Source organism: Oryx dammah, unplaced genomic scaffold (genome assembly GCF_014754425.2).
Source record: "Oryx dammah isolate SB20612 unplaced genomic scaffold, SCBI_Odam_1.1 HiC_scaffold_9, whole genome shotgun sequence".
NCBI classification, from domain to species: Eukaryota; Metazoa; Chordata; class Mammalia; order Artiodactyla; family Bovidae; genus Oryx; species Oryx dammah.
The window spans coordinates 12,557,752-12,580,383 of NW_024070193.1; the positions used below are offsets into that span (position 1 = coordinate 12,557,752).

The window sequence follows — 22,632 nt, forward strand, 5'->3', positions numbered from 1 at the left end:
TGCCCATCAGCATGCTCACCCATTTACAATAATCTTGTCCACTCCCCCATCATAGTTCTTACTAAAAACCAGCAACGGTGTCAAATTTCTTAAAATGTCTTCCTACCTTACATAGCTTCTTTTATTTCTACTCTTTAGAATAATTAAGGTTCTTTCCCTGGAGTTCCAGGGTCTGTGAAGAGAATTCAAGGGTGCCTGACTATGAATGAGTGGAAGTTTTTACTTCTATTTTTCAGTTCAGTTTAGTCTCTCAGTCATGTCCAACTGTCTGCGAACCCACGAATCAGAGCATGCCAGGCCTCCCTATCCATCACCAACTCCCAGAGTTTACTCAAACTCATGCCCATCGAGTCGGTGATGCCATCCAGCCATCTCATCCTCTGTCGTCCCCTTCTCCTCCTGCCCCCAATCCCTCCCAGCATCAGAGTCTTTTCCAATGAGTCAACTCTTTGCATGAGGTGGCCAAAGTACTGGAGTTTCAGCTTTAGCATCAGTCCTTCCAATGAACACCCAGGACTGATCTCCTTTAGAAATGGAATGGCTGGATCTCCTTGCAGTCCAAGGGACTCTCAAGAGTCTTCTCCAACACCACAGTTTAAAAGCACCAATTCTTCAGCACTCAGCTTTCTTCACAGTCCAACTCTCACATCCATACATGACCACAGGGAAAACCATAGTCTTGACCAGACAGACCTTTGTTGGCAAAGTAATGTCTCTGCTTTTGAATATGCTGTCTAGGTTGGTCATAACTTTCCTTCCAAGGAGTAAGTGTCTTTTAATTTCATGGCTGCAGTCACCATCCGCAGTGATTTTGGAGCCCAAAAAAATAAAGTCTGACACTGTTTCCACTGTTTCCCCATCTATTTCCCATGAAGTGATGGGACCAGAGGCCATGATCTTCGTTTTCTGAATGTTGAGCTTTAAGCCAACTTTTTCACTCTCCTCTTTCACTTTCATCAAGAGGCTTTTTAGTTCCTCTTCACTTTCTGCCATAAGGGTGGTGTCATCTGCATATCTGAGGTTATTGATATTTCTCCCAGCAGTCTTGATTCCAGCTTGTGCTTCTTCCAGCCCAGCGTTTCTCATGATGTACTCTGCATAGAAGTTAAATAAGCAGGGTAACAACATACAGCCTTGACGTACTCCTTTTCCGATTTGGAACCAGTCTGTTGTTCCATGTCCAGTTCTAACTGTTGCTTCCTGACCTGCATATAGGTTTCTCAAGAGGCAGGTCAGGTGATCTGGTATTCCCATCTCTTTCAGAATTTTCCACAGTTGATTGTGATCCACACAGTCAAAGGCTTTGGCATAGTCAATAAAGCAGAAATAGATGTTTTTCTGGAACTCTCTTACTTTTTCCATGATCCAGCAGATGTTGGCAATTTAATCCCTGATTCCTCTGCCTTTTGTAAAACCACCTTGAACATCTGGAAGTTCACAGTTCACGTATTGCTGAAGCCTGGCTTAGAGAATTTTGAGCATTACTTTACTAGCATGTGAGATGAGTGCAACTGTGCAGTAGTTTGAGCATTCTTTGGCATTGCCTTTCTTTGGGATTGGAATGAAAACAGAACTTTTCCAGTCCTGTGGCCACTGCTGAGTTTTCCAAATTTGCTGGCATATTGAGTGCAGCAGTTTCACAGCATCATCTTTCAGGATTTGAAAGAGCTCAACTGGAATTCCATCACCTCCACTAGCTTTGCTTGTAGTAATGCTTTCTAAGGCCCACTTGACTTCACATTCCAGGATGTCTGGCTCTAGGTGAGTGATCACACCACTGTGATTATCTTGGTCGTGGAAATCTTTTTTTACTAACCTCAAATTGAAATTTAAGATTTCCTTCAAATACGAGTACAGGCAACAAATCACAGCAATATTAACAGTAACTAACTGTGTCACCGCAGAAAGAACACATATTTTCCTATCATATTACAGATGACACAGATATACATAAAGATTTCCCTTCGGGTCTCCTGCATTGCAGGCAGATTTGTTACAATCTGAGCCACCAAGGAAACTCATTTTATTTATTTAAAATCAGCAATCTGAAAATGGTCAAAAGGCTTCACTAGCTTACGAAGTGAAGTGAAAGTCCCTCAGTTGTGTCCAACTCTTTGCAACCCCATGTACAGTCCACGGAATTCCCCAGGCCAGAATACTGGACTGGGTTGCCATTCCTTTCTCCAGGGGATCCTCCCAACCCAGGGATCGAACCCAAGTCCCCCACATTGCAGGCAGATTCTTTACCAGATGAGCCACCAGAGAAGCCCAGCTTACCAAAGGGGCACATGAGTATGTGAATATGAAAAAGCTTAAGAACCCCTCGGTTTAAACAACAAAGCTGTTAATCTGCTGAGAATTTGAGAGAAAAAAAGGGAAAAAAGTTTGGCTTTTAAACACATGAACCACTTATTTATTCAACAAATACTTGGTTCTTGTACAGTACTGTGAAACAGCTACAAAGAAAAAAAAAATTACCCCTTTGCCTCAAACTAGTGGGAAAAAAAACAAGTATGAAGGTGAGATGTCTTAAGGCCTAGAGAAGAAGGACTAAAGAAACCTTTGAACTCAGAGAAGAGGTTCTGTCTTCTCAGTAAACAACAGGCACATTTGAATAAAGGGAGAAGAATCAGAAATTCTTCTAGCTCTCAGTTGCTCCTATAGTCTGGAGTGCAGGGGGCTTCTGGCAGAACCTCCCTAGCCCAGGGGAGGGCAGAGAAAGCAGCTTTCAAGAGGGAGAAGCTGGGCAATGACTGGACATAGTTACCTGGCCAGGGGGACATAGCTCATGGATCCTGATCTAACCCTCTGCAGAACTGGTAGCCCCTTTCTATTACAGAGATGCTTTGGGAAAATTAATTACAGCAACGAGAATTTTTCTTAACTCTCTTTACATAACTTAGACGGGAAAACGCACAAGGGGGTAAAGTGGAGCCATGTTCCAAAAGAAGATGATATTCACTTAATTTGTACAACCAAAATACAGTCTGTCTGGCTAATGACATTTTATTTATACCACAGTATTGGCTTTACAGTAGCTGAGAAAATGGCAAATGAGTCTCTCTCTGTATATGGAACTTACCTTATAAAACATAGTGTTTAAATGCCTGGCTCAAAGTTTCCCCACTAAATTTTAACTCCACAATATTCTTTATAGCACATCAACAAAACAACACCAGGTAAAAGATAAAAACCATGTGAGGGAAAGACCACCAACCTTATAAATATGTTTTTTATCTTTATCTTTAGAACTGTCTTCCAATATTTACCAACGCAATCAGAAAACCACATGTTTACAATACTGTCTCAACTTTTCTCGCAATTGACCTCCACCTACTACTGAGCACCTCCTCCATTCCCAGCACTGCACTAGGGATGGAAGATCGTGATACAAAGGTCGGTCCTGCCCTAAAGGATTTTACAGTTAGAGACAGAGCCACCGGAGGAATTTCTGAAATGCAAGATATTAGAAAATCAGCTGCACAGAGAAGGAAAAGTTCACTGTAAGTCAAGATAGCTACAAAAAAAAAAAAAGTTGCATGCAAGAGTAAAGAAACTTCATCTCGAAGGACAGAAAGAATCTTGGAAAGGTAGAGGAAAGAGCAGAAGACATTACTAGCAGGTCAAACAGGATGCAAGAGGCAGCAAGGCAAGCAGAGGCTGGCAACAGTTGTGTGTGTCTGTGTGTGAGTGCGTGTGTGTATTAGGGGAAGCTGTGCTTGCATGTAAGGTGGCAGGAGAGTTCAGTTTGCTGATGTACAGGACAAGGCCACACAGAAGGGGGTACATACACACAGAAAGTTACATACTACACAAAAGGCACCAGGCAGGAAAGACTTGAAGAGCACTACATTTAAAGTTTATCTGTTAGCTGATATATACATAGTTAAAGGATAATTAGGACTACAGGTAGACCAGCAGAAAAGAGCCCAGGGATGAAAGGCTGAGGGCCTGACTCAGAGAAGCAGACCTTAGAACTGTGAGACTAAACCTAACAGGACTTCCCCGCTGATGCAGTGGTTAAAAATCCGGCTTCCAACGCAGGGAATGTCAGTTCAATCCTTGGTCAGGGAACTAAGATCCCACATGCCACGGGGTGCAGCCAAAAAGTAAGTAAATAAACAAAACCAAATATGAAAAGAAGTTCAGTGGAGAATGAAGACTGAGAAAAGGGCACTGGACTTGGCAACGCAAAGATCACTGACCACAAGTGAGAGAGCTGTGGCAGAAGCAGAGGCTGTGATGTGGGCGGCAGAGATGAGAATGCGAAGACACAAAGCGAATGCAGTGAATGGGAAGCAACCGTATATTTAGGTATAAAATGAACACGCAGCACACAGACAAGATCCAGCAGTTCTCATAATCCTTTGTTCACTGAAGTAATTAGGAAAACACTGACCAACAAATACAAAAGTCAAAGGTTAGGGCCCATACATCTTGTTATTCAAGGTGCTAGAATTAAAGGAAAACGACAGATACATTTTAGTCTTTGCAAGTTCAATTCCATAACCAACTAATAGAGTTCAGCTATAAATATAACAAACTAACATATACTGATTGGAACATATTCTACCTTCTTTCCAGCTGAAAAGCTTTGAGTGCTAAGAGACCAATAACAAAAACACAAAGAGACTGTTAAGCTACAAAAAAAATTACAAAGTATTTCACATACCTTTTTGAAATCCTAAATCATGTTTTTATAAAGAAAACATCAGCAAGGCTAATCACAATAATCTAGAAACTTCCTATAGGAACTGTAATGCTATAGAATTTGATTATAATGTTGGCAAAACTGGTTCAATGGAAAATATTTTTCTATCCAGTGTTGAGCCTGACATAGAGATAGTCCCAGCCAACCATAAAACTTGCTAAATAACAATCTGCGCATTAGTTTGTACTCAAAATAATAAAAGTACTCATCAATCCTTCACCTGAAGAATAAGCTTTTCTACACAGGGACCACAAGTAAAAGATAAGTTAGAATGGGTAGGATACATCATCATGAACACAACTCTTGGTGTTAAATACAATTCAAAGCTGAACAGAGGCAGCGTTCCACTAAACTCCACTGTTTTAGAATTTCATAATACCAAACACAATGCAAGAACTATGCCACCAGATAAATTCTGGAAAACAGGTTCCTTAAAGATTCTTAAATCCTTTCAAAGTGTAACAGTATTATAGAGTCATTAATTCAAGATGCAAACCTCACTTGTTACAAAGCATGACTTGATACCATCTTACCTTATAGAAGAGCAGCTTTCTCCATCAAGGACATATTAATGATTTTCACCAAAAGGATGGAAAATAAAACATTGCATTTATTATCATTTCCTTGTGCCTTTGATCAGAAACATTCCTACAAACTACTATTGCAAAAAAAAAGTACCTTTTGTTTTAGAATATAGTCATGACTTCTAAAAATCTTGTGAAGAATTTTTAATTACGTATATACCTTGAAACAGCAAAAAATAAAAAATCAAGAATTAACCCCCAAAAAAGTAACCCCTGCAATTAAGGGTGATTTAAAATTGCATCAGGACCTACCTGGTGGTCCAGTGGTAGGACTCCATGCTTCCACTGCAAAGGGCACGGACGGGTTCAATTCCTGCCCAGGAATTAAAACCCTGCAAGCCCCTGCAGCAGACCTCCCCCCCCACCACCAACCCCAAAAAAGGCAAAGCAGATTCTGTCACAATCATATGTAAAGCTTTTCACTAACTTCCTAAATAATACACTCCAAACTCCTTACCAGGATCCACAAGACCCTGTAAGATCTGGTCCCTACATACCACTCCATCTTCCTTCCAATCATACTCCCTCTGTTGGTTCCTAACCCACCTATCACAGACTCTTTCCTAAGGACCATCCCTCTGCCCAAGCTGCTTCTCACCCTTCACACTGTAAATCTAAAAGTCAGCAGTCCAGAAAGATTTTTTTCTCATCACCCTATTGAATATGTCCTCATTTCATTCTCTAACATATCACTCAGCCTACCAGCAAGTACTTATCACAAATACTAGCTCCTATTTATTTCCTTTACTAGTTTATTATCCTCCTACTTTCCCACAATATAAGCATCCCTTTGTTTACATTGTATCTGCAGTGCCAATAAATATTTGTAGAATGAGTAGCAGAAAGAAGAAATAAATCAAGGATGGAGGAAGGAGAGAAAAGGGAAAAAAACATTTCCCATCTATATCCAAGTTTCCATCAGAGTTTTATAATACCAGATTTTCCCATGCTCTAAGTAGAAGAGGTTCACTGTTGGCTGAGCTGAGTATAAGAATAACATTTTACATACAACTTAACCAATTTGTAAAGAACATCTCTAACAGTAGTCTGTTTATTTTATATTCAGTGCATTTCTATTGAAAGATCAAATTATTGCTTCTCTACAACTAGTCTCAAGAGTTAACTAGTGCACATTTCAATTTGCCAATGTACACGAGGAGAAAATTTTGCTTAAAACACAATGCCAAAAGGAAAAAAACATAATTATAAAATGCAAGCATTTTATGCTTAAATGCATTAGAAATGCCTCTAGAAGAGCAAGATGTTAATAAGGGGTGATTGGTAAATGAGATATATTATGTTATTATCTCTTTGTGTATGTTTAAAATTTACGATAATAGAAAGTAAAATAAATAAATGCCTCTAAGAAATCAAAACCAGGTAAGTACCTCTGGGTAACAGATACTTGCCTAGCTCAAGTACACTCTGTTGCCCACTGGAAACTTAATTTAAATGAATTGATAACAGTCTCTAAAGGTGTTTTCATAAGACATCAGCTCCTCGGAAACGTCTGTGGGCCCTCCCGCCAGCTCGGTGTCACGGGCTTCCAGCCCAGTACCTTTCTATGAGAGTTCTCCAACAACCGCAGCTCAAAACAGAAACTTTATGGAAGTGATAAAACCATTTAAAAGGGGGAAGTAGTGGAAGCATGCAGAAGGGGAAAATAAATGATTTTTGCTTTAATTTAAATATTTCTCTCCTCGAATCTGGATGAGGCAGCACTTCTTACTAAAGAGTGCTTCAGATTCTGAAGGGGGCTCATTCAGAAGACTAAATGGAGATGCACTCCACCAGAGGCTAGCGTCCCCAGCCGGAGCAGCCCTCCTCTCCAGCACTCCTTCTCCACGACATCAGATAAAATGTTGCTGCTGGTGGTGGTGGAGATGCTGATGTGAAGGCCTCATTTATCAAGTGGCACAAAGGACAGAAAAATGTAAGCTGCTCTGGTGGTAGCTATTTTTTTTTTTTTTTTTGGCTGTAGAAATATGCTGGTCTATGAGAAAACAAAAAAAAAATAGAAATTTATTTCTAGTTTGTTTGGACTGAAGAAAATAATTGTATTAGGAAAGTAAGGGACTGTAGCTAGTCACATTTTAAGACTGATTATATCCTTACGAGTAAATTCATGAACATAAGACAGATCCAAACCGGCACATGAAAGACTCATTTAGTTTTTAAGTAACACAGGATCATCTTTTAAGAAAAATAATTAGCATTACAGAAATCCAAAATAACCTGATGAATGAAGCTAGCATTTGAACATAAATTATTTAATTCCCCAAAAGCATGACAAATTATTCCCTGAAGATAACTTTTAACATTAAAAGCCCTGAGAATTTCAGGTTTTAACGAAAAAAAGGATGTGAATTTCATAAATAAATAAATTATAGAATTCCAAATCTATAAATGTAATCACTGCACTGGATTTCATTTTGTCTTTCGTTCTGAGGGTGGTAACTGGAAGTAGTAGTTTGTGATCTATCAGTGAGAGACCGCACATCCAAGGAACAGACATTCAACCTAAATCCGTCGGCCAACTTTAACTGAGGCCTAGAGAAGCAGGGAACTGGGCAAGTCGAGCAGAAGTCCCACTTATTCCTACCATTTCCACTGTGATCTCCCTTCACATCTTGAGAGATTTAAATGTTGCCATCCATAATCAAAAATAACTTATCAGTAACAGATTCAAGTCATAAATATTAACGAGCACCGTACATGAATATAGTTTGCAATAAAGTATATTTAGACTTTGGTACCGGAGAAGGCAATGGCACCCCACTCTAGTACTCTTGCCTGGAGAATCCAAGGGACAGAGGAGCCTGGTGGGCTGCCTTCTATGGGGTCACACAGAGTCGGACACGACTGACACGACTTAGTAGCAGCAGCAGCAGACCTCGGTACCCTTGTTCATAAGGCAGAAGAGGAGAAACTAGACGCTGACAATGCGTCCCAGGGCGGGTTGGGGAGGTGAGAATGATCTGAGCAGCAAAGGGAGGAGCACTGCGTCAGAGGCCCCATAAACACAAGCCTGTCACCTCCTGGAGTCTTAAGAGACAACAGGGCTCTGAGGAAGAATGATAATCGGAATAAGAGAGGCCACTGTGATCTTCCAGGTGCCAGAGATCTAATCTGAGACACAACTGAGCCTAAACACAGATTTACTGAACTCACGGAAATGAGCACTTAATCACACTAAGAGATCACGGCCACAGTGAAGACATGTTTCCTGTCGTGTTCCATTTCGAGAGGCTGAGTTCAGTTTTGTGGTTCAACATATGGATGTGACTAGGCTAAGCTGGAGTTTAATTCTTAGCTTTCTAATCTTTCACTCATGATCTCAGCTCTTACCCCGTGTTATTAATTTAGTCTGTCCTACATCTAAGTGTGTCTCCACACATGAATTAAATAAACACCACCTGTGCTGGATAGTTTACATTGGTACTTAACCACATAAGTGGGGAAGTGTGTCAACCCCACACTTATCCTTCCAGACTCTCCCTGAATCACAGGCGTGAATTTGCATGGCCAGCCCCTCTGACAGCTGCGCTCTCACTCCGCTCTGACAGCAGCCCTGGCAGGTGTATACAGGTTTCTGCTCAGCTGTTAGTGAACTCCAGCAGTGTAAGTGGGAAAAGGTGGCGCATGGATTCTGTGTAATACCACCTTCCCCTTTACTCCTCCAGCCATTCCTTTTGTATCCAATTCCCAGAATTATAGCCCCCCCCCCTTTTTTAATGAAGTATACCTGATTTGTGCACAATGTTGTGCCAATCTGTGCAGTATAACAAAATGACTGTTAAACATATAGAATCATAGCCCCCTTTTGACTGAAGACCTAGGAGAGGTTTCTTGATGAGACAATGTCTGAGAGCCTACCACATTCAGAATTTACATAATTCACAAACCAGGGTAGGAAGCTATGGTATGAAACATTCATCCATCTATCCAGTCAACACTTCTTACTGAGCACCTACTATAGACAAGACCCAGTTTGAGGTGCTGGACACACGACACAGACAAAAATCCCCGTCCTCAAAGAGCTAGCATTCAAGCGAGGGAAAGAGATAATACACAGGCTGGAGAAGTAAAATACACAGTGTTATACAGTAAATGCTAAGGAGAAAAAAATAAGCAGAGGCAGGGATATGAAATGTTGAAGAAGGAGTGAAATTTTCTTTTTTTCATTGAGGTATACTTGATTTACAATGTCAGGTAATTCATTTTAGATGTACAACACAGTGATTCACAATTTTTAAAAGTATAGTTTAAATAATATATAGCTATTATATATTATTGTTAAGTTTATAGTTAGCATAATATTGGCTATATTCCCTGTGCTGGGCAATATACCCTCATAACTTATTTATTTTATGCATAATAGTTTGTACCTCTTAATTTGTACCTACCTCTATCTTGCCTTACTCCATACTGGTAATCACTAGTTTTCTATATCTGCGAGTCTATTTCTGTTTTGTTATACTCACTAGTTTATTTTTTAGATTCTACATATAAGTGATATCATCCAGTATTTGTCTTTCTCTGATGGACTTATTTCACTGGGCATAATAACAGGAGGGCTGAAATCAATCACACTGGTCACTGAGGTTATTTTTGGGGAAAGACTCCAAAAAAGTGAGAGAGCTAGTTATGCACGTATCTGTACGAAGGCATTCCGGGCAGGAACGCATGCAACACGTGCAAAGGCCCTCAGGAAGGGGTCCCCTGGGCTTGTTGGACAGCAGATAATGGGGAGGAAGTCTTAAAAAGTGGGAAGGCTAGGCCATGGGGGCCTTGCGGGACAGGAAGAAAACTTGAGTGAAAGCAGTAAGTTCTTAGCAGAGTGACATCATCTGATTTACCTGTTAACAGAATCTCACTATATCACGGGCAGCCTGGAGCAGGCAAGGGCAGAAGGAGGGAAATCAGTTAGGAGGCTACTGTAATAATCCAAACAACAACAAAGAATACCAAAAAAAAAGTCAGGGGCTGGTCCCTGAATCTTGCTGAAATCCACATCAATAGAAACTCCTATCAACTGAGCATATAATTAGCTGAAGAAAACATAATAACTGCAAATTAACATTCAGCAATAGTCAATACAAGGAAAAACTAATGTATAACATGCCAAGGTTATAAAAATTTTAATAAATCGAAACAGCAAGTGACCCACATATAAGAATTCAGCATAATAACCTCCCTCAGCAATTAAAGAGCAAATTAGGGGAACTCAACAGATAAAAAAGTAAAAAGTTTGGGGCCCACTGAGGATATACTGTCATTCTTGCCAAGCTGCCTGCTTATGGACACAAGTTAACAGTTTCCCTTCCCTTCCCATATCCTGACTGCTGCCTACTGCAGTTCCAGGCAGGTCCCAATGAACCTGCCCATAGCTTAAGATATGACAAATCACTGGAGCTGGTTCTTTGCTGCATCTGCTGTTCTCAAAGAAAGAGAGTGGGTGAGACCTTCACCAAAGTTAAACAACTTTAGGAGGAAGCAGCACTAAAAGATTAAGGTTTAGAAAGGGATCTGAAAAGGAAAAGTCCAGGGTTCTTTTCTTATTTTACACTGGGCCTTTTCTCCATTAAAAACAGAAACATTTTAAGTCTGAGAAAGTATTACACTAACAATAACGATATATGAGTAAGTATTCAAAGACTACTCCCTCCCTGACCTTTACTCCCACAAATATTATTCCACAAAAACTGTTTCTCAAAATAACACCCTACAAAAATGTTAGCCCCTTCACCCACCCCTGTCAAAGTATTTTCCACAGGAGGCACTCCGTACCTTTCTGACAGCATTTAAACACTAGCTATTTTGTGTGGCATCATCTTATGGTACTATAAGCTCCTCAAGGGCAGGGAATTCCCTTATCTTCGCATTCCCTAAACTCCTGGCATCACCACTTTATACAGTCTGCTGAATAAATTTCTATGTCAATAGATCATGTTACCTCCAATTCACTAGAGAGGAAAACACCAGAACTTTCTACTGCAGCAGTAACATTCCTGCCTCCAGGGAGGGGTAACATCATTCTCATAAGGGAAGGAAATGCAGTGCCCACCATCTGCCTCAAGGCCAGCACCACTGACAGCCCTGGTGTGCACAAGGGCCAACCCCGAGTGCCTTTTTCACCTGAGAGGGCGTAAAAGCAGAACTCCTGTGTGAAGTTATTAGGCATTATCCACAGGCAATTTGCTTGTTCTACAATCCTCTTCAAATCCTCTGACGTTAAAATAAGCCTTCAAACCATTCTTACACCTGTTCTTTAAACATTAAGCAGTGCAATTTGCCAGGCTTCCCTGTTGTTCACAATGCTATTCACAACACAAAGAACGTGACTAATTCTAATTGCCAATTTCTACACTTCTTCTCAGATCACTTTCTAAAGGCGCCTTATCAATGCACAAAAAACTTGCCTTCTGCCACACTCTGTGATACTGTTTCTTTGCCACAATCCCAAGTCTACAAGTTGCATCCTTTTGTCTGCCTTCATGAGTCAAAACTACTCACTAGAACACAAAATAAATGGCAGAAAGAACGCCACAGCAAAGCAAGCACACTTGGCTCTGGGAAGCCCAATAATGCACTCAGCAGCTACAAGTCCCTGCAGGGAAGGGCAGCAGAGCCTGTGCACTAGCAGCGCCCATCCACCCACCACTGGCTGGGTGTGCACACTCTCTGACAGCCTTGGGTTAGGATACATTACAGTCAGTTGTCACCCATCTTGTTCTGTCTGTTTTATTTACTTTTTAACTTAAGGATATTTGTTTTACAGAATTTCGCTGTTTTCTGCCAAATATCAACATGAATCAGCCATAGGTATACATATGTCCCCTCCTTCTTGGACCTCCCTCCCATCACCCTATTACCCATCCTTTGAGGACAATGCTTTAGAGGCAACAGCAGTACGCAGAGATATTCTTGGTAGTATGAATGTATGCTCCATGGAATGTTCTGAAGTTCTTCAGCAAAGGGATGAAAACTAAAAACTCAGATTATTGAAATATAATAACCACTCTAAGATTCAACTACATAATGCCTCAAGATTCCAAATTCAGTTTCTTCAGAAGTTACTATACTGGAACCAGAGCATTCTGTTTAAAATTTATCAAGTAGCTCAGATAAAAAGAAAATTAAAGAAAAAAATTTTAGCTGTCTACTGCCAATGAACAAAAGAATACAAAAAACTTTCCAGGAACTTTCCTTGTGGCCCAGCAGTTAAGAACCTGCCTTGCAATGCAGGGGCTATGGGCTTGGTCTCTGGTCAGGCAACCAAGATCTCCCACGCGGGGCAGCTAACCCGAGAGCTGCTCAAGAAAATTTAAAAAGGTGTTCTTAAAAAAATTTCCAGAAAGTAAAATAATTTGTTAGTCGATCCATGCTGCTGTGGTTTTCTCAAAACTAAGACACAAACATAATTTGATAACAAGCAGCGCACACATAGGTCTTGGGCTTTAAAGGCATGATTAAGACCTCACAGTCTGTGGACATCTTCAGACACATCGGTCTCCCAAGACTCGGCTGGGAATTCTGTCCCCTCCATCCCTTCTATGCCACCAAAGGGGAAGGGGTGGCAAGGACTTCACCTCCACCTCCCCTTACTGTACCACACCCTCCAATTCACTAGAGAGTGAATGCTGGTGAACAGTATTTATACAAATACTCAAACTCAGGGGAAAAAAATGTTTTCAGTATTAGAAAGCTGTCTTAATCCAAGCAAATTCAGTTATCATTAGTGCACAACACTATTTATGGCATAAAAAAACTGGAAATAACCCAAAAGTATACAAATAGAGAACTGACTGAATAAATTATGGTGCATCTGTATAAACACATTACTACATAATCACTAAAAGAACAAGGCACACTGCTGTGTACTTTGATATATCCAAGATATTTTAAATGAAAAAAGCACTATCAACTGATTTTTTAAATTGGTGGGGAAATATGTATCTTTATAAATAGACTTTTTCTGGCAGAAAACAAAACAAAACAAAAAACAGAAATAACAATGACCTACAGAAGGGACCAAGGGGTCTTCCCTGGTGGTCAGTGGTTAGCACTTGGGGCTTCCACTGCATGGAGCACAGGTTTGATCCCTGGTTGGGAAACTAAGATCCCACAAGCCATGCAGCAGAGCCGAAAAAAAAAGATTAAGTATTGATACTTAAGTTTATGATTGGATATAAATAGAGCAATGCAAGAAAAAGTGATGCCTATTAAAAGCCATCTCATTTTTCTTACCTATTTCTAAATTATTCGTGACAAAATTTGAGCTCAGTAAAATGTGTTGGGGGAAGAGTGGTATAGGAAAAGGTCCATTTTACCCACAGTAAGTTTCAACTGTTTGCCACCATGCTAAAAAAATGTATACGTTCTCCTCAAACCAAGATGGAAAAATCCCTTACATGTTTGGCACCAAAGTAATCAAAGTTTAAATGATTCAAATATACTAATAAATCTGCAACTAAAGTTCTGTTACATTTTATATGTTAGTATCACATACTAATTATAATATGAGTAACCAGTTTTACAAAATATCTTTTTGTTTCTAAACTAACAAGGAACTTCAGGATTACCTGCGAGTCCAAATTTTCTAAACTCTCGCCAATCAATTAAGTAAAAAACTAGAATACTAACTCATTTTCGTTTGTGCATGGAAGCAAGACAAAATATATCAAAATATATTAAACAACAACAAAGAAACTTTTACTTAAAAAAATAAAAATAAAAATTTGTTTTAAAACATTTTTAATTAAAAACTAGAGGGCTTCTTTTCCTCCACAGCTTCAAAATTTCCCAAACTTTTCCATTTCCAAACAGGGCTGAGGAGTGGGTGGGAGGGATTATAGGCAAAGTCTAAGTCTGGTCAACCCTATTTCCCTTCTATGGACGCCTCCCCTGTTCTCAAGGACCCCCATTCCCACCCAGATCCATCATCATCTGCGCTCCCACCACCGTAAGAACATCGATTCAATTAACAATGGTGGAAGGACAGTGGATTCACCGGATTTTATTCTGCAGATCAACCTGGGCCTCATACACCTGCAAATAACAGGTTCCCGTGAGGAACATGAGGGCAAAGTAAGCAGAAATGCCCTGTCCCATGCCCAAAAATTTGGCCACAGCGATGTGCTCACAAACAGTGGTTGGAAAAATGTTACTTTTACAAAAAGTTAGCCTTTTCAGAAGAAATATTATTGGGAAAATTGCACCATAACTTCTCAAAAAGATAGTCACACCGATTTTCCCTATCAGTGTATGTGTAAGAATAGTGGTGTATCTCAGTGGGTAGCATATGGCAATGTAGCGGTCAAATGCCATCACCAGCAAGATCCCTGACTCTGAGATGAAGGTGGAATGGATGAAGAAGAGTTGAGTGATGCAGCGATCCAGGGAGATCTCCCTCGCATTGAACCAGAAGATGGCCAAAGCCTGAGGGACTGTGCATGTGGAGAGGACAAGGTCTGCTCCGGACAGCATGCAGAGGAAGAGGTACATGGGTTCATGGAGGCTGCGCTTGGTGAGGATAATGAAGACGAGCAGGCTGTTCCCAAGCAGCGCGATGACATAGGAAATGAAGAAGGGGATGGAGATCCACACATGCTGGTCCTCAAGGCCAGGGATGCCCACAAGGTAGAAGACTGTGTGACTAACACGAGTATGGTTAAAGACAGTCATACCTGGAGCAGATGACTAGGACCTCACCCCCTGTTAACAGACACAATCAAAATTTCAGACTGTACTCAGAGCTCACGGCATCTATCTGATTCTTTTCCACAGTGAGTGAGCCAGGAACAATATAGGATGGGAAGATGAACAAGATATTGTCTGTAAAATGAGGTAATAATCTCACAGAGAAAATGAATGTTTATATAGTTAAAGAAAATTATATGATAAAGAAATCCAGAGGGATGATATGGGGTGGGAGGTGGGAGGGGTCTCGGGATTGGGAACTCATGTACACTTGTGGCTGATTCATGTCAATGTGTGGCAAAACCAATACAGTACTTTAAAGCAAAATAAAGTCAAAATAAAAATTTAAAAAAATAAAAATTCAAAGAAAAAAAAAAAAACATTTTTAATTAAAAACTAGAGGGCTTCTTTTCCTCCACAGCTTCAAAATTTCCCAAACTTTTCCATTTCCAAACAGGACTGAGGAGTGGGTGGGAGGGATTATAGGCAAAGTCTAAGTCTGGTCAACCCTATTTCCCTTCTATGGATGCCTCCCCTGTTCTCAAGGACCCCCATTCCCACCCAGATCCATCATCATCTGCGCTCCCACCACCGTAAGAACATCGATTCAATTAACAATGGTGGAAGGACAGTGGATTCACCGGATTTTATTCTGCAGATCAACCTGGGCCTCATACACCTGCAAATAACAGGTTCCCGTGAGGAACATGAGGGCAAAGTAAGCAGAAATGCCCTGTCCCATGCCCAAAAAGAACCAGATTGGTAACTGCCTCTTTGGAACTACTTTCATGAAAAGGAAAGCAAATGACTGGAGCTAATGCCCTTCAACTTGATGTTTTACTAACAGAAATGCATTTGTAAGGGCTTCCCTGGTGGCTAATTGGGTGACAATCCACCTGCCAATGCAGGAGACATGAGAGATGCAGGTTTGATCCCTGGGTCAGGGAAGATCTCCTGGAGAAGGGCATGGGAACCCACTCCAGAATTCTTGCAGGAAAATCCCATGGACAGAGGAGCCTGGCAGGCTACAATCCATAGGGTTGCAAAGAGTCAGACATGCCTGAAGCGACTGAGCACACACAGAGGCACACCACAGAACCTGATCTCTGCAAAATGAGAAGCCACCAGAATGAGGAGTCCATGTACGACAACTAGAGAGCAGTCCCCTGCTCATTACAACCAAAGAAAAGTCCAAGCAGCAATGAAGACCTAGCACAGTCAAAAATAAATAAAATTATTTTTAAGAAAAGGAATGCATCTGTTGAAGATCTAAAGATGAGCAGTTATCCTCAAAAAAGTAAAGTTATACGTTAATGTAATAAAAAAAAAAAAGGAAGTTGAAGAAAGGAATTTTGCTCACCTAGAACAATAAACAGGCACTCCAGGCAGCAAAATATGACAAAATATTGACTTCTCATAAAAAAATTCAGAACAGGCAGACTAAACTATAACACTGTCCCCAAATCTCTGGAGTTTAAAAAAAACTTTTTTCTTAGATCATTTACAAGCTTGTTGTTTATTCGCACCTCCACTCAACATACATGTATTTGCTATGCACCATTCTAAGTCCAGGCATGCCATGCTGATTAAAGGAACTGGTTCCTATCTTCACGGAGTTTACAACAGTAAACACAAGAACAGTGCATTAGCGCCCTGTTTGGTTTTCCCACAAGGAACAACAAGGAGAAACAGTCCTGGAGTAGGTTTCAATGTTCTCTACCTGAGACTTTAAAGCAGTCAATGATAAATTAAATTTTTTAATTTAAGTATTAAAATGAACTGAAAGTAAGATAATTCCATTAAGTGATAAGCACCATGAAGAAAAGCAAACAGTAAAGAGACAGGAAAGCCAGGGGAGTGGAGGTAAGGATGTTGACGGAAGGGTCCATGACTGAGCTAACCCCTCTGATGGAAAGAAACTAAATGTAACAAATTTTGCTGTACTTGGAGGGACAGAAAAGATGCACAGCAGATTGTGGGAAAGCAGGGAGAAAAGTGGCAGAGGCGGGCAAGGAACCAATTGCAAAGGGTATTACAGACCACAAGAGGAGTTTGGATTTTATTGTAATTGCTATGGAAAGCCAACGGCAGGCTCTAAACCAAGGAGTCACTAGATCAGATCTGATTAAACATCATAGCTTTTGTTTAGAATATAATGCATTTTGGAGTAGAAACAAAGCTACAAATGGTGGTGCTGCAGTTTTGCCTCTATGCCTTTCCTCAGCTATAATTTATCTACTGTCTACTCTGCTATGTTGTATCCAAGGTACCAATGAGGAATAACAATGTCTCTCACAGTCAGCTCTCAATCTGGTACAGACATTGAACAAGTGATTACATTTATAACATTCAAAAGAGAATGTGCAGAAGGCTGAATGCCCAGGGCAAAGGGTAGTTAACCTGGCTTGGAGGCATCCAGGAAGGAAAACTCCACAGGAAACCTGAGTCTTACAGGACAAATAAGAAATCTCCTTAGCGTCGTCCCCTAGACACAACACCCAAACCACTGCTGGAGCATGAGAAAATTTAGGGGCTGCTGAAGACTTTCTTTCAAAGAATTTATGTAGCATCATTAAGGTGGAATGGGGAAAAAAAGAGTTAACACATAAAATATGCAACTGCTACTTCACAGGTATTGCTTACACAGGATTTGTTAGGAACTTCAAAGGTACAAACTTCTAGTTGTAAGTCATGGAGATGTAATGTATAGCACAATGAAGCTAGTTAATAATATTGTATTGCACATCTGAAAGTATCTAAAAGTCATTACAGTGTATCTAAAAGTCATAAGAAAAAAATTTTGTAACTAGATATGGTGACAGATGTTAACTAGATGTGATCATTTTACAATATATACAAATATCAAATCACCAGTTGTATACTTGAAACTAACATAATGCTGTATATATCAATTATACCTCAATGTTTAAAAATTATTTAAAAAACTCTTCACTAGCATTTGGTTTCCCAAAACACTGAAAACACACTAGTCTAAATGTCATTTCAACAAATGGGTCTGTGCTCTCCGTGTGTGCGTGCATGTGTGTGTGTGTGTGTGTGTGTGTGTGTGATTTCAACAAATGGGTCTGTGCTCTCCGTGTGTGTGTGTGTGTGTGTGTGTCATTTCAACAAATGGGTCTGTGCTCTCCGTGTGTGTGTGTGTGTGCTTGCGTATATGCATGTGTGTTACCCACTGTACAGTACACAGTGGGGTTAAAATCTTTTTTTGTAGCTTTTGAAGCCATTTTTATACTTAAACCAAGACAAGCTTTTATCGAAATTTTCAAACACAGAGATTTTGAAAAAATTCCAAATTCTATCCACTTAGATTCAAAAGTTATTAAAATTTTCCTGATTTGCTGTATTTTTCCATATATCTGTGCATATGTATCTGCATATATATTTCCATATATATGTGCACGTATTACACAAACATATTTTATGAGCCATTTAAAAGTGCTGAAACATCATGATACCTCACCTTTAACTCTTCAGTTTGATTCTCCCAAGAAAAAGGACGTTCTCATATATAGTCACAATGTTATTATCATACCTAAAAAAAAAAAAATTCCTTAATATCACCTCTTATGAAGTACACAGTTTTAAAAAATTTTAAGTACAAAAGGTTTAGTTGAGAACCTTGCAAGATCCCTGGTGGCCTAGTAATTATGGTTTTGGGTTTCCACTGCCAGGATCCAGAGTCAATCCCTGGTCTGAAAATGAACTGAAATCCCATAAGCTGCGTGGTGTAGCCAAAAAGAAAAGAGACAGAGAAACTTACTGAAGGAATGTATTTTAACAAAATGATTAATTTATTATTACTTGTATTTCATTATCTTTATTTTTAAAATGTAATAATGCTTTATAAAATTTCAGTTAAAAAGTCCAAATTTGATAAATTTTTAAAATATTAAAAGAATAATTATAGTAGTCAAAAAGGGCCAGAAGTATGAGATTGGTATATGCCAGACTGACATTTCAGGAGCCATATGTTAGTGGAGGACACACTGGACATGCGGAGAAGAGGATGTGGGGAGGACCAGGGTCTGGCCAATGCTGGAGGGAGGGCACTCGTGAGAGGGGGCTGAGCTGGGCAGGTGACCAGACAAGCTCAAGGATTCTGTGCACATTCCTGAGGAGCCTGGACTTTACCCTGCTGGCAGCAGGATAGATTTATGTGATAAAATCAAGTTTGTTTAGAAACAGCTATCTGTCCACAGTGTATCCGATGGATCAGAGAAGGGTGGGGTGGAGGGGATGGACAACCATTTGGAAGCAACAGAACACATTTTTAACTGCAAATGGCTAATGTTTTGGTTATATTATACAGGTTGAACAAACCTGCTATACTGGCAAATGAACAAAACAAAAACAGTAAGACTAAACTAAGTTTACTTGAATGTTCACGTTGCAGAAGAGCAGCTTTAGAGAAAGATTAAGAGTCAATAAAGACTTCTGTAGAAGTTGAAAGGAACCCTTGGGCATTTCTGAAGTTTTCAGTATTTAAAGGAGCTGGCTCTTTTTACCACCTAGTTTCACTTTCCAAAGTGGCACTGCTTTTCCTTGGCAAGTTTCATCACAGCATTAATTTTAAACTTACCAGTCACAAAATAAAACCAATGAGAAAGAGGCGGGGTGCAGAACAGATAAAGCGGTTTTCGGACAAGCAGAGTACCCTCAGGCAGTCCTGAGCAGCTAACTGCAGGGAGTTCCACTTACAGAGGCTGCGGACCAGACACCAGCTCTGCCTCGGAGGGGGAAGAGGGCAAGATGGGGTGCCTAAGTGGCAGGACAGGATGCTGGCCCTTCATTCCCCTTCCACCAGAACCCCAGTCTTTCTTATTTTACATACTGGGCCTCCTGCAAAGATTTCACTTAACAAAGGGCCCCATAGCTTCTAAAAATGTTTGAAAACCAAGAAGTCAGAACAGCACATTCTTAAGTCAAGGGCTGGTAATTTTCAATAATAAGGCTCAGTTCCACAGGAAAGCTGTTGGGAGAAAAAAGCTGTCAGGAGAAAAATGGGACACCATCACCAAGAAGGAAGGTGACAAAAAGAGACCTAGGCAGATGGGTCGGCTAGAGGAGTAGCTTCACGGCAGACTAAGGAATTGTTTGGGACCTGTAGATTAAAGGGCCAGCGGAACTCCAAACTGGACGGGTCCAGACAGAGAGGATATATGGACCTGAAGCTCAGTAGAAAGGTTTAGCGGGGCACACAGGCTAGATGAAGTCTAAAGGTGGGAGGATCCCCCAAGGGAGGCGCAAACAGGAAGAACGGAGGATCTGCAAAGGTCACAGAAGGCAAAAAGAAAAGGGTCTGCCTCAAGTTAATATACTGTGTGGAACCAGCCACAAATTGGGCCCCTTCAGGAGGAGACCCTGAATTCTGGGCGGTGTGTCAGCAGCAAAGGGGGCAGAGGCTGGACTGACGGGGTGGTGCTCGAGAGAGCAGAAGCTGCAGAAGGGCAAAGGAACCACGGGAGAGGGTACTGGCCAGGAAGCAAACGAAAGATCGGACAATGGGTCCAGGCCCAAAGGGGCTGGAACTCTTTGAGAGGAAAAAGAGGTCACAGTAAGGTCAAAGATGAGACAGGGAGAGTAGGGAAGCCTCTCAAAGAGCTTGTGGAAAAAGAATACCACCACAGAACCTGAGATTTCAGTAGTATAGCTGCTTTCCAAAGAGCTCCTCTCAAAGTTAATAGGAAGCCAAAATCAGGGTAAAGGTCAAGGGGTAGGCGGGGAGGAGACTGTTTTCAGAACCCTGTCGTGCCTCAAAGCCCTGGATCGGGCTGCAAAAGTCCTGGAGCCCTCAAGCATTCACTGCAAGAAGGCAGAGCCACCCTAGAAGGCAAGGTCAGAAAAGCCCCCCCAGCTCTCTGCGTCCCCTGTCACAGCTACTACTGGCAACAGAGTCATTTAAAGTTTCTCTCAGTTCAGCCAGGAACCCTTAAGGAAAACCACATGCAGGTAACGCCAAAGAGCAGATTCTGTTTCCCAGTCTGCGTGTGGTATTACTTGTATTAACAATTTCAAATGCAAATATGAACCATGACTGAGGATTAAAATCAACTTCAAAATGGAAACAAAATGAAAGTAATGAACATCCACCCTACACTAAGAAATGCTTGGGCTTCCCTGGTGGCTCAGTGGTAAAGGGTTCCCCTGCCAATGCAGGAGACTCGGGTTCAACCCCTGATCTGGGAAGATCCCACATGCTGCAGAGCAACTAAGCCCCCGTGCCGCAACTACTATAGCCCAATACCCTAGAGCCCGCACACTGCAACCAGAGAAAAGCCTGCACAGCAACAAAGACCCAGCACAGCCAAAAATAAAGAAGCCCTTCCCTGGTGCGTCAGACAGTAAGGAATCTGCCTATAATGCACAAGACCTGGACTCAATCCCTGGGACAGCAAGGAGAACAAACCAGTCAATTCTAAAAGAAATCAACCCTGAGTATTCATTGGAAGGACTGATGCTGAAGCTCCAATACTTTGGTCACCTGATGCCAAGAGCCGACTCATTGGAAAAGACCCTGATGCTGGGAAAGTTTGAGGGCAGGAGAAGAAGGAAGCAACAGAAGATGAGATGGTTGGATGGCATTATCAACTCAATGGACATGAGTCTGAGCAAACTTCAGGAGATAGTGAAGGACAGGGAAGCCTAGGGTCTGTAGTTCATGGGGTCGCTCAGACATGGCTGAGCAACGACAACAACTACATTAAGAGGTCAAGGGGTTCTCCGATCTAAATGACCATGTTGTTGTTGTTTTGATTGCTAAACTGTGCCTGACTCTTTTGCAACCGAGTGGACCGTAGCCCACCAGTTTCCTCTATGCATGGGATTTCCCAGGCAAGAATACTGGAGTGGGGGGGCTTGCCATTTTCTACTCCAGGGAATCTTCATACCCAGGGATCAAACCCATGTCTCCTGTACTGGCAGGCTTCACTGAGCTATCAGGAAAGCCCATAAATGATAACAACAAAATACCCAAAGTTTTTCATATTTCTAGGTTTAGCTACTAGATCTCCTACTCCTGCCCATTTTGCTCAATAATAAAAACAAAAAGTAATCAAAAGGAAACTACATTCCTAGAAAGAACAGCTACCTATTGTTTTTTTTTAAAGAAAATTATGTCTCTTCTAACAATGTAACTCCAGAAAACAACTAATCACTCTGATTTTATTAAGAACAGCAGTTATTTAAAGCACCAAAAAGAAAAAAAAAAATCAGCCTTCATAACATTCACTGTCACAAAGATAGTCAAAAGCACTCCTTGTCAAGAAGGAAGCTGGGGAGGAGGGGTGATGAAAAGATGCTCTAAAGTGTCCCCCCACCACCCTGGAACAAACAGTACTCAGGAAAGTCACCCCATGTTTACTAACACAGTAATTAAAAATAACAGTAAAGACGTATATAGCACCAGGAACTATATTCAGTATCTTATAATAACCTATCATGGAAAAGAATCTGAAAATGAATATGTGCACACACATACAGCTGAATCACTTTGCTGTACACCTGAAACTAACACAGCAAATCAACTCTACATCAATTAAAAATAGTAATAATAGCAGCAAAGAAAACAATAATATTTTATTTATTTTAATTGGAGGCTAATTATAATATTGTGGT

The 22,632-nt window shown here is 40.8% G+C and overlaps 2 protein-coding genes across 6 annotated transcripts in view; both read right to left on the minus strand.

Moving 5' to 3' along the window:
- The window catches only part of SFMBT1 (Scm like with four mbt domains 1), a 114,190-nt gene that overhangs the window by 84,847 nt on the left and 6,711 nt on the right, over positions 1 to 22,632 (minus strand). Inside the window, exons 2-3 of one of the 5 annotated variants that reach the window (XM_040247185.1) lie at positions 18,637 to 18,736; positions 18,479 to 18,550 (exon numbers count right to left, since the gene is read on the minus strand). The exons of 3 other annotated variants lie outside the window; for them this stretch is intronic. The gene's annotated coding sequence lies outside the window, so the exon portion shown is untranslated. The remainder of the gene's footprint in view (positions 1 to 18,478; positions 18,551 to 18,636; positions 18,737 to 22,632) is intronic. One more of the 5 variants, XM_040247184.1, reaches the window with a different exon arrangement.
- On the minus strand, positions 14,305 to 14,982 carry LOC120868473 (olfactory receptor 52B4-like). Its single transcript, XM_040247287.1, has one exon. It carries the CDS (start codon positions 14,980 to 14,982, stop codon positions 14,305 to 14,307), a length of 678 nt encoding a protein of 225 aa, XP_040103221.1.